The 17,458-nt window shown below is 37.9% G+C and overlaps 1 protein-coding gene across 21 annotated transcripts in view; it reads right to left on the bottom strand.

The window, feature by feature from the left end:
* Positions 1 to 2,212: 2,212 nt before the first annotated feature.
* PICALM (phosphatidylinositol binding clathrin assembly protein) overlaps positions 2,213 to 17,458 on the bottom strand; it is a 104,722-nt gene continuing 89,476 nt past the window's right edge. For 13 of the 21 annotated variants that reach the window (XM_030794684.1, XM_030794687.1, XM_030794685.1 and 10 more), the window contains 2 exons: positions 5,420 to 5,522; positions 2,213 to 3,814 (listed from right to left, as the gene is read on the bottom strand). In XM_030794684.1, coding sequence (XP_030650544.1) covers positions 5,430 to 5,522 — 93 coding nt within the window. In that variant the 3' untranslated portion in view covers positions 2,213 to 3,814; positions 5,420 to 5,429. The remainder of the gene's footprint in view (positions 3,815 to 5,419; positions 5,523 to 17,458) is intronic. The other 8 variants (XM_030794694.1, XM_030794695.1, XM_030794697.1 and 5 more) reach the window with 3 other exon arrangements.

The raw sequence follows: 17,458 nt of genomic DNA, 5'->3' as shown, positions 1-17,458 counted from the left end.
CCAAAGTGTTGGGATTATAGACATGATCCACTGCACTGGCCTAAAATTAGCTTTTTTATTAGATAAAAAGCTATTTTGAACCAGGGCTTGTCAGAAAACAAAAGTTTTTCTAACCTCACCTTTCTCTCCTAGTTGTCTGCCTAAAATCAGTTTAATCTTCGCTTCAAGTTACATCAGCCCCAGAACAAATACCATAGAAAGAACTTTCATTAACAATGTTGTCAGTTTCGTACAGCTTTCATGCAACTACGTCTGCATACTACATCAACAACAAATGGGACACAGTGAGTGCTTATGCTAAAATTAGGAATACTAGCTAGAAACACAGAAAACCTTTTGGACTGGTGATACTTCAAATAGGACATTACTTCTTAGTAACAGCAAGAAATCAGCTTAACGTTTTCAGCGAGAGGCTGCATGGATGATAATGCAGCCTTTTTTTCCCAAAACTTCAGACGGCAGAATTCCAGAAGGGCTAGTCACACCCGTGGAAGGCAACAAGTGTGGCAGAACAAAGATCTAAGCTGACTGCAGACGCCACTGATGAAAGCTGTGAAATATCTTTCTTGGAAGGCAAGAATAAATTCATCTGGCTTACTACTGTGGTGGCTCCATACACTGTGACCTAGTCACTGCTAGCACACAGAAGCCACAATCACTCTGAAGAGAAATTTTTTTCTCTTTGGAATTTTGTAGAATAAGCAGAGTTTGGAAGCGTGTTTGTGAGTTATGATAAATGAGAAGAACCTTGAAATTATTTTTAGTTCAAGAAAAACATCCCATTAAGGCCTATTTCCCATAAGTCACATTTTGTTGGCTTCTGGAAAAGCAGAAGATTCCTAGGCTAACATAAGGAAGTCCGCTTCCTAAATATGTATTCTCATAGTCACTGGTTAAGAAAGGGATACCTTTTTAAAAATGCTGAATGCTGATCGATGTTAAATCAAAGGCAAATAATTTTGAAAACGATTTGGGACAGGTATAGTTGTCCCCTGCTTACAATCTTCTCTCTTATCTCAGCCAATACCTACTTGCTAACTGGATAGTAAAATGATGTGAGCATGTATGAGTTCACAGCCTGATGTAGTTACGTAATCAAAAGCTGATTTACTTCATTGATTATATTTTGCTTAAAGTTGCTCTTGTCGCATGTTTGCATTCTTCCCTGTCAACGATGTCTGGGCATCAGAGGAGGAGGCAGGAAATGTACTTCACTAAAGACCACTGGTAATAAAGAGTGGCCATCAGTCTAGATTGCAGAGGGAAACAATCTCCATGTCAGTTTATATATTTGAATTACATGACAGCAGGTCACAGAGAGAACAATGGACCATGAAACCAAAGATTTGACTTCCATCTGTTAACTTACTCATCTGGGCAAGTTCCTCTTTTTTTTGAAACAGGGTCTCAACTCTGTCACCCAGGCTGGAGTGTGCAGTGGCATGATCCCAGCTCACTGCAGCCTCAACCTCCTGGACTCGGGTGATCCTACCACTTCAGTCTCCCAAGTAGCTGGGACTATAGGCATACGCCTGGCTAATTTTTGTATTTTTGGTACAGATAGCATTTCACCATGTTGCCCAGGCTGGTCTTGACCTCCTGGGCTCAAGTGATCGTGCACCTCAGCCTCCCAAATTACTGGAATAACCAGTGTGAGCCACTGCACCCAGCTCCTTTTCTGATTTCTGATTCCTACATATAAAATGGGTAAAATGTGGATAATACTTATCAAACACAGCCCAAAAGTTGTTTAAACAATAAAAATGGCTATGAAGCACGTCACATACTGAAACATACTTAAAAAAAAATAAGACAATATGAAAGAAAACAAGCCACAGACCTTAAATATAAACACCTCCTCAAACATCACAAGAGACAAAAATTTGTAAAGTTAAGGAGGGTAACTTATAAAAGTACAACTTCCCAGTTTATATGAAAATGGTTTAATAATAGTGAAACTTAAAAGCTGATAAAATTTATTAGCTACAACTACATTTTTTCTCCAATCACAGCAAATATTATGCAGACATTTATCAATGCAAAGCTTTTGATCCTTTATCATGTACTCTGAACCCTATGCACTACTAAATAGGCAACATGATACAATCAAAGGTTTCTTTGGCAGACATAATTACATGTACCGAAACGTTAAACTGCGTATTTTCCCTTAAACTTACCTGACTAAAGGCATCTGATCAAAAGACAAAAAGTGAACAATTTTAATAAGTAGTTGCATTTATCAATAATAGTCTACAAGGTAACAAAAGGTGTAAAGAGACATCTTTTTGAAAATTTATATAAAACAAACCTTCCATGTTACTAAATCAACAAATATAATCACCTGGGTATATTTTACTAGGGAAAAATGACAATACTGATGATAAGAAAAAGAAAAAGGAAAAATGAAAATGCATCTCAGACCAGAATACCATAACAAAAGTTTTGTGGAAGCTGCATTTTATTTGAAAATCCACCCATTTTGCTAACATACATTTTAATATTGTAAACAAAAATAGAATCTGCAGAGACAATGCAACAAGAATGCTTAAACTCATGTACAGAATTGCTTTCCTACAATGAACTGTCCTTCTTAAGGCCCCTCTCCACCCAAATGTTAAAGATGTATTTACACAAAGCACCGATCAACAGTGCAGTTTAATTCTTTGTTTACTAAACTCTTGGCTAGACATTAACTTTAAAGATACTATTTCCCCTTATTTAAAAGGTACATGATCATAACATGGCACGAGCCAAATAAAAGATTCAAGGACTTTGCCCCTCTTCCCTCCCCCTTGTAACACCTTCTAGAGTTTTAGTGAAAAGAAGGAAAGTCTTGAAGTGAAAGCAATTCCTCACATTCATTTTGGAAAGGCCCTAATGTCAAATGGAAAATAATGACATGCCAAGCACAAAGCAGTAAAGATCCTTCCCAATGCACTAATGCTGAATTTAAAATGTAGTGCTTTTCCTAGTCAGTGAACTGTTCCCTGGCAAAATCCTAGGCACAGAATTGACTATAAGGATTAATGCATTTATAATGCTTCCCTAAATCCCATAGAGGCCGAGAATTCTTAAGAGATTCAGACCTATGGACTTGCCTTAAAATATTTAGTGCTCTGTATGTCAGCTGAGAAAAGCATTCTGAATCAGATTCATTCTTGTGGATAAAAATCAAACATACTGTGCACATCCATACTCATTTTCATAAGGAGGTCTGATACAATATTAATGTTATGTAAAATTGATAATCATAAATAAATACAAATACTTAAGGAATGTCTACTGCAAACTGAATATAATTTTTTTTTAAAAAAAGAAAAGTTAATTTCAGTTACTGTTTCTGTATTTGTGAGGACTGGAGAAAAGAAAGATAATGCATAATTAGGAATTTAATTTTGATCCCCCAAAAGAGTCCTGTTGAAATACAGTAAAGGACACAGTTCTCTCCAGGCAGCTTTTCCAAATACAAATTTCACACTTTCCAAATAAGGGCTTTTCTTGATAGGTTACTGATTATGGGTATTAACAGGAGTTGGAAGAATTGAAGGGTTAGTCACCAAAAAGACAGATCTTAGTCTTAAATCATAGCAATTCTTGGCTTTATAAACTGTATTGATACGTTCTCCTATAAACTAGTCCCAATTTCCTTCATGGGCCTTCACTGAGTTACTTGTGGCATTCTAATGGAAGAAGAGAGTTTAAGAGATTTAAGAGACAGCAGTTTGGATTTTGCTGGAAGTAAGGATTTTGCTGCTTGAGCACTTGTCTTTTTGGAGTAATTCCATTTTCTTCCATCAAGTTACATAAACTGTATCTGGAAAAAAAAAAGTGGGTATGTTAATTCATTGTATTGTAGGATGTCTTCTCATAAATAAAAATGCTTTGTGGTCTTTACCATTTAACTGGCCCAGAAGTGTTCACAACATGCTTATTACAAATCCTGTTTATAAAACAAAGTCAGTATTATCAACTTATGTGCCAGAGAACTCAATATTTGACACATATAGGGACTTCCAAATAATGTTTTTTGTTTTTGTTTTTGAGACAGGGTCTTGCTCTGCTGTCTAGGCTGGATTGCAGCGGCATGATCAAAGCTCACTGGCTGGGCACCATAGCTCGCACCTGTAATCCCAGCACTCTGGGAGGCTGAGGTGGGCGGATCACCTGAGGTGAGTTCGAGAGTTCGAGACTGGCCTGGCCAATATGGTGAAACCCCGTCTCTACTAAAAATACAAAAATTAGCCAGGCGTGGTGGCGGGCGCCTGTAATCCTAGCTACTCGGGAGGCTGAGGCAGGAGAATTGCTTGAACCCAGGAGGCGGAGGTTGTAGTGAGCTGAGATTGTGCCACTGCACTCCAGCCTGGGCGACAAGAGCGAAACTCCATCTCAAAAAAAAAAGCTCATTGGAACTCCTGGGCTCAAGCAACCCTCCTGCATCAGCCTCCGGAATAGCTAGGACTGCAGACAGTTGCCACCACACCTGGCTAATTTTTGGGTGGGGGTAGAGACTAGGGTCTCACCATATTCCCCAGGCTGATCTTGAACTACTAGCCCCAAGTGATCCTCCTGCATCAGCCTCCCAGGGTGCTGGGATTACAGTCATAAGCAACCACATCCAGGCCAAATACTAAACTGCTAAAAATCGAGGAATAGCATGTGGAGGAGGAAAAGAAAGATCAATGACCTATTTTTTCATGACAAGTTCAGAAAAATCTCTCCATAAGCACAAATACCACACGCAAAATCTCATTTGGGAAGCAAAATCTGAAATATTATTTCCAAATGATATATAATTAGAGATAATAAAGGGAACAGTAATATTATACTAAGTCATTTTTATTAACATAAATAAAAATCTGAAAGAGCCATAAAAAATGTTTTTCAATAGGGTACCACTGTTCATTCAAAGATATTTCACTCACAATTTCCCTTAAACTGCCCATCCAAAGATCTATTACTGAAGTAGATGTGCTAATAAACTTGCCAAATCAGAAGACTATAAACTCCCAAAGATCTAGAAGGTATATCTAAACTGGGGGCTAGAGTACCAAGAAGAACAAATTACCCTGTCTTCCAGCAAATAGAGGCAGTGTGGATCATATGCAGAATCCTTCCAATAGAAAGGGCTTAAGTATTCACTTGCCCTTAATTAAAAAGCAAACTTTATCCGATCTCATCCATTTACTGTGAGCAGTGGATGAGATTACTTTAAATAATCATGTTAAAGATACTTTCCAAAAGTTGTTTTTCCTTACATCCTATCTTTTCATTCTGCACCTAAAGAATAGAGGAAGAGGAGGAGGAGGAGAGGGAGCCTAGAGTCCTTTAAAGAAAAGAAAGAGAAGCGTGAATTGTGTTTAATGTTTGGTAATTGTTTTTAAGTATTTAAGTCCCCATCTCCCACAACAAGTAGCAATACCTAAAGTGATTTATAAGAAATCCTCCAAAGAGAGCTCTGCAAAGGGGTCCTTTCCTGAAGCTCTGTGAGGACTGTGACTGGAGGGGCTGGATGCTGCCGACAGCTGGGGGAAAAGAAGACAGAGAGAGGGAAAGAAAAAAAGATCTCAGAATGACAGAACATGAAAGCAGAAAATGTATGAAAGAAGAAGTGGTTTTTGTTTTGTCATCTTTAATAAATATAAGGGCAGTCTTCGTAGAAAATGGATTGTTAAGACAAAAGTTTCAGTCACATGTCAAGTTAAAAGTATGCAATGGCATGTGTTTTTCAGAAAACAAACTCGTGCTTCTGAAATTTCAAAGGAATAATGTCTTTTACCCAAAAGGTCGATATAAGCTGACCCATGGTTAAGAATTTTAATGTGTGTATGGGGGCAGTGGGGGGATAGGGGAGGGAATACATAATTGCATTTTTGTTTAAAATTGAGAGAACATGGTTTCCTGTGTCCAGGCTATCTGTCCAAAGCTGTGCAACTCTGACCTCAGTCCAGACCCAACACATCTAGCTGCAATATTCTTTCCTTTCTTTCTTCCTAAGGGTCGAAAAGTCCTGTCCTAGGTTCACACACTTTTTACATGAAGTTTTCTCCTGCTCATTTATCTTGACAAACTGCAGCTGACACACATACCATGGGAGGTGAAAGGGACCTTAGAGGTCACCTACTGTAACTGTCAACATACTGCCCTGAATATGGGGAATACTTAAGATCTTTGATTCTGCTTCCTGTTTGGACATATTTACTTGATTCTTAGAATCTGTCCTATTGTTTAATTCAAATATACTGTAAGGCAAGTAAACCACTGAACTCAGTATGTATCTTTATTCTCCCACAGACTATTCCTGAAGAACCAAGATATTAATTTTCATACATGTATCCTTCATTAAGCTGACATGAGCGTTTCAAACCCAACATGAACCTTTCTACTTTGGAACAAGCTTTTAATTCTTTTTCTCCCTCTGTATAAGATTGCAAAGCATATAAGCACAGGACTATTACAAAATGAACTATTCTTTTAGGGATGTCCAAGTGAGCAATAAAAGTTTACTAACTGGAAATAGTTTCAATTCATACTTCAACATTCAAATCCTATAGAGGATTTCTTTGCTGGTGCCAAGTGATTTCATTTCTTTCTACCTATTTATTTATTTATTTTCAGAAAAGCACTACAGAGAATGAACAGCCAATGAGCTTCAGCAAATATTACATCACTAGTATATGCAACTTGTTCTGGATGCCAAGATCAATTTATAAGCATTAGTTATACTCATGGTTGAGTAATTTCCTAATGCATATCTTGTTCCCAAAAACAAATGTTCAAAGACAATGGGAAGAGACAAATTGAAGGATGATGGAATCACGCAGGAAGCTACAGATGGGAGGACAGAGCAGCATGCCTGGGCTTGAGATTTCAAATATCATGCATGCAGAGACAAATTAAGGTATTAACTATTGGAAAGATTCCCCCTCCTCCCTCTTCAGTGCAACCACGGACGGCCAATCAAAAGCAGAATGATTTCAAGTAAAGTGATCATCAGTTACTGAGCTGGAGGGAGTCCAACATCCACATTTATCTCCAAGATTAACTTGGTTTCTCTCTGAAGCAGATTTTCTTTTTCACCTGAAGTTAAAACAACAGCAACAGCAAATCTTACTTATTGCAGATAGACTGCATCTAAAATCAGAAGTTTCCTATGATAGCCCCACACTGAAATACCTTCTTAAATCACATGTTTTCATGAGGGTAGCAGTCTGAAGACCTGACAGACCCACAGTAAAATGCCCCTGAAGAATATAGAAGAGACAAATCTATTTTCAATATGTGAGCATACTGCTAGACAAGCCCTAGAGGCTTATAAACAATGCTGAAAAGGATTACTTTTCCTTGAGAAAAAGAGCTGGTTTTTTTATTAGAACTTCTAGTAGTCTCTTAAATTGGTAAAACACATACACGTCTCATGTCTATAAAAATGTAGCCAAACTAAAACATGACAGAGACCACCAATAAGAAAACAAGACAACATCCCTGGAATAAGTTTCTTATCATCAATATCCGTATCAAGCAGATGAAATCGCAGCCAGGGCTAGCTTGGCTGACTGCACAGCTCCAAGGAGTGGGACACCCAGCAGCCCCTGACCATCCTACTCCTTCCTGGCATCTATTCCAAAGCACACACACACCATGAACTGGTGAGAAAGCAGTCACCCCAGAGAGTAAATAAGAGAAGGAAAGGAAATGTGCTTCAATAGCCCAATTACTGCTCAGGAAAATCAAGAACAAAATAGCATGAAGAGGCAATGGGATCTTGGTAGGTGAGAAGTAAGAGAATTTTAAAACTATAAGAGCTGACTCGACTCTACTTATTCCTGTGAGTAAATTAAAGAACATGATGTAGGGTTGCTAAAGAACATAAAAACGCAAGGTTAAAGTACTAGAGGATAAAAAATTAAAAACACAAACCAGCAACCAAAAGACGGCTATTCACATAAATCACAAAATCATCAAATTTTACAAGACAGCATATGTAATTTGTTGTTCTGGACACCAAGACAAATCATAATTGATCTTTCCAGTCAAGCCCTACTACTACGTCACCAGGTATCTATCACAAATAAAATTAAAACAAAACAAAAACAAAAAGAGCCTTTACCTATTTACTTCAAATGACATTCTCTATCCCAAAATTCCCAGAGCCAAAAAAATTGGTATAGCTATCAGTTTGTTCAAATCAAAATGACCTATGTCACAACTGAAGATGTCTTCAACAAAGTGGTCAATAGTAATGGTCCAATACAGACGCAGTCTTTTCTCATGTATAGAAAAATGAAATACTGAGAAGAGCAGCGTATAAATAAAAATACTAAAATCTGCAAGTGATTGATGATAGTATCTCTTAAATTCCTTCTCACCTCCTCCACTACTCTAATCAATCAATGAGAAAAAATACGGTAAAATGTTACCAAAACCTTTGCATTATATCCAGAGCAATGATTTTTTTGGTTATAGAGTGTGTTTCATATAATCTATCTATCAACAGTGTCTTGTTCTGTCACCCAGGCTGTAGTGTAGTGGCGCAGTCTTGGGTCACTGCAGCCTCAATCTCCTGGGCTCAAGTGATCCTCCCATCTCAGCCTCCCAAGTAGCTGGGATTACAGGCATGCACCACCACCCCTGGCTTTTTTTTGTTTTTTTTTTTAAAGTTAAAGGTCTTGCAATGTTGTACAGGCTGGGTCAAACTGACTTATAATAAAGGACAAACACACCTAGCTTAAAGAAGGTTTAAAAAAAGTCTATTGATAGACTATCATAAAATAAAAATGGTTACTCCTTCATTATATTCCTGTTAACATCAAACAAAGAAAATTTCAGGTTAGAACAAGAAAACACCAACAATCTCAGAAAGTGAGGCTAGTGGAATTAAAAGCTTATGAAAGGCTAAATGGTTGGATATTTAGGAAAAAACTTGTGACATATCATTTGGCCGTACTTAAAAATCCTTAGAGAACCAACTTTGCCATAGCTTTTCATTTGAATTTTTCAGTCACCCAAAAGCCTGGGTAGAAACTTAACAATGCTGTAGAGATTCATTTTGCCCCGCTGGCAAAATCAACCTCTTAAGAGAAAAATGGATTGTACTCCCTTTGCCTGGAATGACAGTGCCAGGTTTTGTAGAAAGATGGAACTGAATCTAATCCTAACTCTCATATAAAATGGGATTTAGAATAATAGGCCCAATACCTGTATTGCCGCTTATGGCTGTCTTGAGAATTAAATGAACATAAGCACTCAGCATGCTGCCTGACACAGTAAGTAGCTCAGATATTCTTAGTTCCATCTTCCCTACTACCTACCATCAAATGTTCATCTAGTTATAAGAGAACTAGCTCAAATGTTCTCTTTTGCCTCTGTGTTGTTCTTGCTCTTCTGCCATGCTCTGTATGTCTTTCTTATAAGGGGTTTCATTCTATTATCAACTAGTCACTTGTGCATCTGTATTACACTCACCTTTAGGCTGCTCAGGTGCAGGAAACACTTTATCTGTCCTTTGTTCAGCAACTAGCAGTCACTCACACATTGTAAGAATTCTAAAATGTGCAAAATTAAAATGCCTTTTGGTGATAAAACAAGCTCCATATAAAAACAGTCTCCAAAGTGGGATGTACAAAGAAATTATTACAACTGTCCTATTTAAAAAAATTCCTATTTTTACATGCTTAAATGTACCTCATATATTGCTGTAGAAATATATGAATGTATTTTATAAATACACATATAGTCATGGTACATACTTGCTATGGTTTTGAGTGTTTGTTCCCTACAAAACTCTTGTTTAAATTTGGTTGCCATTGTAAACACCATTGAGAGTTAGGACTTTTAAGAGGTATTTAGGTTCTCATCAAGGGAGTGGGTTTGCCCCCTTTTGTTCTCTCTCTGCCTTTCTGCCTGCCGTTTGATACCTTCCACCATATTATCATGCACCAAGAAGGCCCTTGCCAAATCCCAGTACCTTGATACTAGACTTTCCAGCCTCCAGAACTGTAAGCCAATAATTTCTGCTCTTTATAAACTACCCAGTCTATGGTATTCTGTTACATCAGCACAAACAGACTTAGACAACGCTTCAAACATGTTTTCCTAATACTGATGTGTAATCAAAACATTTAGGGACCATGGTGCTACTAAACAGGATTCCACAGAGACACTGAGTCACAGAACAGTTAGGCTGTTTTGGGGTAATGTTTAGAACATGACCAGGCCATTAGTGGTACATTGAATCCAGTTGCTTAGGGATATAAATTATACACTGCTGCATTTCATTTATTTATATTAAAGATAATGCGATTCCTCAGCTTCCTCTGTGAGACAGTGCTAAAAGACAGGATTTCTCTACCATATACATGTAGGGGTCTGTCCTTTGGGCTAAGTCTAGTGCCACAAATAATTGCTTCTTGTGTTTATGCTCAACAAAACCCCACTTTGGGTTTCTGCCCATCAACAACATAACAAAGTGATGCCAACATTAACCCTGTCACCTTGAATACATTATCCATTTTGTTTTTGTTGGTTTTTGTTTTTTGAGACAGAGTCTCACTCTGTTGCCCAGGCTGGAGTACAGTGGTGTGATCATTGCTAACTGTAGCCTCCAATTCCTGGGCTCAAGTGATCCTTCCACCTTAGCCTCCAAAAGTGTTGAGATCACAGGTGTGAGCCACTGTGCGCAATTCTCCTCTTAGAATTAGAGAATAAGGACAATTCAGGGAATAGGAACAATTTCCAAAAATAGGGGAACCTTTAAATATTTTCTTAGTCAGTTTCAAATATTTTCATTTGATCCTTACAGCAAAATGATAAAGTACACAAAGTAATACCACAGTTTTACAGGTAAGGAAACTAAGGCTCAAAGTTACATAGAGAATTTGCTCTCAATACATGGTTAGCTGAGGAGTCAAGACTGCTGAATTGTGACCCCCTAAAAGATGTGTTGAAGTCCTAATCCCTGGTGCCCATAAATTTGACCCTACTTGGAAATAGGGTCTTTGTAGATGTAATCAAGTTAAGATGAGGTCACTGGAGTGACCCGAATTTGATGACTAGTGTCCTTATAAGGAGAGGCACGTGGAGGTAGAGACCCATAAGAGAGAATGCCATGTGACAGGTAGAGACTAAACGGCTACAGATGCAAACTATGGAACGAATGGGGCTACCAAAAGCTGGAAAAGCCAAGGAAGGACCCTCCTCTAGAAAATTCAGAGGGAGCATGGCTCTGCTGATACCCTGATTTCTCCAGAAGTGATAGAAAACAAATTTCTGTTTTAATTTCTGTTTTTAAGAGCTTAAAAACTGTTAATATGCTTAATCAAGTTTGTGGTACTTTGTTACAGCAGTCCTAGGAAACTATAATATAAACTCTAATGCAGATCTGCTGGTTCCAAGGCTGGTGTTTTTTTCCTCTTCAAACTCTGCTATCCCAATTAATTTCAATTCAGCTAGAATTTATGGCTATATTGAATTTACAGGAAAAAGTTAAAGTTGGAGCAGAGAAATAATTTTTTAAAGGAACTTTTCTAGTAAATGTGAGACAATACATTCCCATTCTTTCTGTATACGCAGTATTATATACATGGTCACTGACGTTCGTCATGAAGATTCTGCAGAACTTCGCAGGCACCCCAGACTTTAAGAACACTTTCTGGTTTTATTTGTTAAGACAAGAAATTAGATTTCTACCTTTTCGAAAATGTCCTCAGCAAAAACCTAGTAATAAGCAAGGTCTTATTCCATAGGTTGTCTTGTTAGCAATAGTGGTCAGCAGATGAGACTTCTAACATTTCTGTTTTCAATGATTCAGGTGTGTCCTGGGAGCCAGTTTTCACCTATAGTACTACATCCCAATCCCCAAGGAAACGTCCCTCATGGTATTCTGCAGTAGGCAAGGATGAATGAGCACAACACACTGCTTACAAGGCAAAAAGTCTTCTTCGCAGAAATCCAGCTGGAGAGATCGGCTGACAGAGGAGGTACTGCCAATATTCACAATTAACACACCAAGAGAGTAAAACAACAACAACAAAACCAAAAAACAAAACCAAAACGAAGCCTAAAAGCAGCCACTAGTTCTTAAATATAAGAAAGTAATTTAAAGGGCTTTTTCTAAGACTTAAATTATTCGAATATCTAAAGGCAACAGTGTTCCCATTTAGAAGGATAAAAAGCACTCACAACAAGCTATCGTTTCCTTTCAGACACTTAACTGATGTCAGACTTATTTAAAATTAGCCACTGCAAACAACAACAAAAAACAGCAGACATTTTGAATCTTTAACCATATCCTCCATAAACAAAACTGGCAGTCCTCCTTTAAAAAAAGGCCTAATACCAGTCAAGAAACCAACAAAACTTAGCCAGGAGCAGTGGCTCACGCCTATAATCTCAGCACTTTGGGAAGCCAAGGTGGGAGGACTGCTTGAGGTCAGGAGTTCAAGACCAGTCTGATGTATGCTCGCTCTACAAAAAATTAAAAATTAGCCAGGCATGGTGGTGTGTGCCTGCAGTCTTAGCTACTCTGGAGGCTGAGGCTACAGTGAGCCATGATCGTGCCATTGCACTCCAGCCTGGGGGACAGAGAGAGACCCTGTCTCAAAAAAAAAAAGAATAAAACAAAACAAACAAAAACAACAAAAAAGAAACCAACAGTTAATTTTAAAATTAAACGCCCAAAGGTAATACTCTGTATTTTTCATGCTGCTTTTGGGAAAATAGGCAGATTGATATGTGACCAGTGGGAATTTTTCACATAAGGAAATAAGATGAAAACAACCCTTCTCACCCCCAAAGAGCTTCAAAAATACCTAAACTGCCATATAAACATTCATTTAAAAAGCATTATTTCATATCACAATGACTTTCAAAAGAAAATTGAAACTATAACTGTCTTCATGCTTAGTAACATAATAGCTGTATATTGCAACTGAAGAATGAGTTTATGAACTACTAGCTTAGCAATGGACATTTCAATTTATGTAAAGCATCAGTAAGAGAAAGCAGGAGTCCCCTTTCTAGACACACTAGCAATCTGTACCAAGCAACCAAATAGTTAAGACCGTGAGGAAGCACAGAAGAGAAACAAAAGGAAAACCACAAGGACCTAGAATTTACCATGAATTTAAACATCTAGGAAGATGCACTAATGTAGAACAACATACTAAAGACAGGTACAATGTTAGGCATGAAACAGAAAAATATAATATCCATTGTTAAACAGCTCCATGAAAATATCTAAAAAATACAGAAAAATGACCCAACACACACACACACACACACACACAAAAGGAGAAAAAGGTACATGTATAGAAATTCATAAGTTCAAAGCTACAGCGTGGTCTACTAAATTAAAGCCATAATGACAATTTCCTGAAGAAATGAATCAAGTCTGAGCTAACAGCCATCTGGAAGGTGTTAGCTGCTTCCTCACAAACAAGCACTAATGCAGTGCTTAGAGTAACCTAGATAAAATGTAAGACACACAACATACTGGAATGTCTCACTAAATGGCAACAAGATAAACATATCTGAGAGGGCTAGAGTTCTCTCAAAAATGTTAACTTGATATAACAGTAATCAGGCAAGAGACCAAGAGCTACAAGTTATGCCTTAGGTGAGTAACAGCTCTCAAAACAAACACTTCAAAGAGCAAGGAAGAATTTTGGGAACAGCTATAGAACTGAGATTTGATTAAAAGATTCCATTTTGATGGAATTTCATTTTTCATTTAAACTACCATTTACTTTACCCCATACAAACAGATGGATGATCTCTGCCCTCAATGATTTTTTAATCCAATTGAAAAAAAGGGAATAAAACAATGAAGGAACAATTCAAAGGTAATTCATTAAGAAAAATTATTTTGGTTTCGGCTAGCATTCTACAGACAAAATTAATCCAAGAGACTGGCTGAAAATCATTTAACATTAAAGCATGAGAGAAACCTCATCTAATTCAAAGATAAACAGTTTAATTTTTTCTTTCTAAAAAACAAAGAGATAGAGTCTCACTATGTTGCCGAGGTTGGTCTGGAACTCCTCCTGCACTTAAGTGATCCTCCTGCCTCAGCCTCCCAAAGTGCTAGTATTATAGACATGAGCCACTGTGTTTGGCCAACAGTTTAACTTTTAATTATTATAAATGTTCAATCATAAAGATAAAATAAAGCTGTCTTCATTCTTCAGGTGAGCCGTCTAATGTTTTAGCTCACCATAACTATTAGCCAACAAATCAAACCAATTTTGAACACCACTGTAAGTTATTATAATGGTTACATGTAAGTGAAATGAGACATTAAGGAGGAGCAGAGTAAGTTATATGATGAAAAAGGTAAGTTTACAAGGTGATTCATTTACTTAACAAATAACGTCCAAAAACTATTACATGCCAGGCACTGTTCTAGGAACTAGGGACAGAGAAGTAAACATGCCAGAAAAGCTTGCCTTCATGAAGCTTATAATCTAGTAAAGAAGGCCCTTGCTAGATTGGATGGATGCCAGGTAGTCACAAGGTCTATAAGAAAAAATAATGCAGAATAAGAAAAAGAATTCCAGATCTCATAAGGATGTGAAAGGGACACAAGATGACTAAAGACTGGACAAAGAGTAAACCCACTTTATGGCAGGTGAAGGACTTATGGAAAAGACAAATAACAGCAGAACACTGGATACTTATTGAGAATTGTAAAAGTATGTAATCGAAGAACTTGAATATTCCGTTAACTCATTATAACTCTTATAAACAGGGAGGCTTCATGAGATTGTTTTAAGATGGAAGGAAAGCTGAGAAAAGGCTTTAAATGTCCAGTTACATTTAGCTTCACCTCCTTAGGCTGGGCACAGTGGCTCACACCTGTAATCCCAACACTTCGGGAGGCCCAGGAGGGTGCATCACTTGAGGCCAGGAGTTTGAGACCAGCCTGGCCAACATGGTGAAATCCTGTCTCTACCAAAATTTAGTTGGGTGTGGTGGCGTGTGCCTGTAATCCCAACTGCTGGGGAGGCTGAGGCAGGAGGTTTAACACAGGAGGCAGAGGCTGCAGTGAGCTGAAATCGTACCACTGCCCTCCAGCCTGGGGGACAGAGTGAGACTCTGTTACCCACACACAAAAAAGATTCACCTCCCTAAATGTTTGAGTATGGAGACAGGTGTTACAAATACTGCCTACAAAAGACTGTTTCAGTATTTACAAAACGGATTAAATCGGGGAGGCAAAGAACATGAGTGACTATTGCAAAACAAGTGTGAATAAAGAGGTTCCAAGACTGGGTGAAAGCTGTAGAATGCAAGGAGAAGGGTGGGTCTAATTGTAGCAGAGGAACAATTAGTGGGACTTTGTGATTAGATACACGGAGAACAAAGGAATTACAAAAGAATTAAAAGTAACTAACAAATTTAAGATTCTGACTTTCAAATGATTCAAATGACTATGTAGAGACCAAAGCTTCTTCGAGCCATTTGATTGCTGCCTGATTTTATTTTCCTAGTTATCAATTTGCTTCCTTCATTTGCTTTTTCAGTAATACTTAAGTACTCATTTCAAATTTTATCTTTCAACTAGAAACTTATTACCCTAATGTTCTCATTCACTTCTCTTCTGATATAAAGTAATTAGGAAAAGGTATTTCTGTCCCTGTTTTTTTTTCATGCACAAGGAAATTCTGGCACTTTTCTGGTGTTTCTGTGAAAGGGTTATATGGGTTTTAGAAGGCAACAGGACATAAAACCTGGGTTAAGAGCAGATGCTGGGTGGGTACGGTGGCTCATACCTGTAATCCCAGCACTTTGAGAGGCCGAGGCAGGTGAACTGCTAGAGCTCAGGAGTTCAAGAATAGCCTGGGCAACATGGCAAAACTCCATCTCTAAAAAAAATACAAAAATTAGCCAGGCATGGTGGCATACACCTGTAATCTCAGCTACTCAGGAGGCCAAGGCAGGAGGATGGCTTGAACCAGGGAGGTGGAGGTTGCAGGGAGACGAGATCACACCACTGTACTCGAGACTGGGTGACAGAGCAAGACCCTGTCTCAAAAAAAACCAAAAGAAAAACAGAGCAGATGCTGGGCAAAAAGCAATTTTTTTTTTTTTTTTTTGAGATGGAGTTTAGCTCTTGTCGCCCAGCCTGGAGTGCAATGGCGCAATCCAGGCTCATTGCAATCTCTGCCTCCCAGGTTCAAGCAGTTCTCCTGCCTCAGCATCCCAAGTAGCTGGGATTCCAAGCATGTGCCACCAAGCCCAGCAATTTTTTTTATTTTTAGTAGAGACAGGGTTTCACCATGTTGGCCAGGCTGGTCTTGAACTCCTGACCTCAGGTGATCTACTCACCTCAGCTTCCCAAAGAGCTGGGATTACAGGCATGAGCCACCGTGCCTGGCCAACAAGAAATTTTTTAAAGGTAGATTTTTACCAACATTTTAAAAAAACATGTTTAGGTTTTTAAAAATCAAAACTCAGACACAATGTTTCAAGGTTGAAGGTTATTACCCAAAACTGTAGAGGATATTCTTTACAACTATAGTAGTTACATCCTGAATGTGTAAATGTGGTTTACAATTTAGCAGAAAAACCTAAGGAGTGTGCAGACTGTTCACTGCTGACAAAAGAAGATGGTGCTACCATATTGGCCAGTAAGGGCTCAGTCCCACTAGCAGAGAGACTGTGGTATAAATGAGCACTGGACTGGGAATCAGAGACACCTGGGGATAAGTTGATTTCACCACTTAATTAGTTGAAGAATCTTTCCAAGTCTGTCTTCTTTACCTATGAAAAGTGACGGTGAGAGCAGACCCATCTACCTTAAAGAATCGGGTAACACAACGTACGTGAAAGTAACTGGAAATTGTCTGGTAGTATCCAAGCTTAAGGTAGCAATATATTCTGACAACGGCCTACAAATCAAGATGCAGAGTGGGTGAAGGGTTTAACTACGTATCAGGAAAAACACTTCTGTAGTCAAAGGTCCCTAATAAGTCTTTAGCAAGGAATATAGCTTTAAAAAAAATTACTTAAATACATTTAGGTTTCTATCACTTAGTCTCTTGTACCAAAAAAAAATAATAATAATTTTTAAAGTAAATGATACATATCTGAAGTTACATATACAAATAACAAAATAGAAAACAAAAGGACATGAAAAAGACATAATTGTATATCAAGAAAACATCTACAACAGATAGTGAAATCATCCATATACTTCTTAAAAGATTATCAAGTTAAACCAGTAATGAGATTACTGCTGGTAAAAGTTCAATAATAGTTACTAAAAATGCTGTAAATACTCAGTCTATTTTATAAAAACAAATGCATAAAAAGTAACTGACTTATAAAAGTAATGACTGTGTCAACTACCCTCACTCCAAGTTATTTTCAATTTTCACTGTAAATACTTAGCTGGTTAAAGAACAAGGAGGAAGTCATTTTAACATGGACAAAGGGTGGGGTAAAAAAAGAGGCATGTTGG

Source organism: Nomascus leucogenys, chromosome 15 (assembly GCF_006542625.1).
Source record: "Nomascus leucogenys isolate Asia chromosome 15, Asia_NLE_v1, whole genome shotgun sequence".
Classification (NCBI taxonomy): Eukaryota; Metazoa; Chordata; class Mammalia; order Primates; family Hylobatidae; genus Nomascus; species Nomascus leucogenys.
Note: the sequence above shows the minus strand (reverse complement) of the source record. Positions and strands in the feature narration are given on the sequence as shown.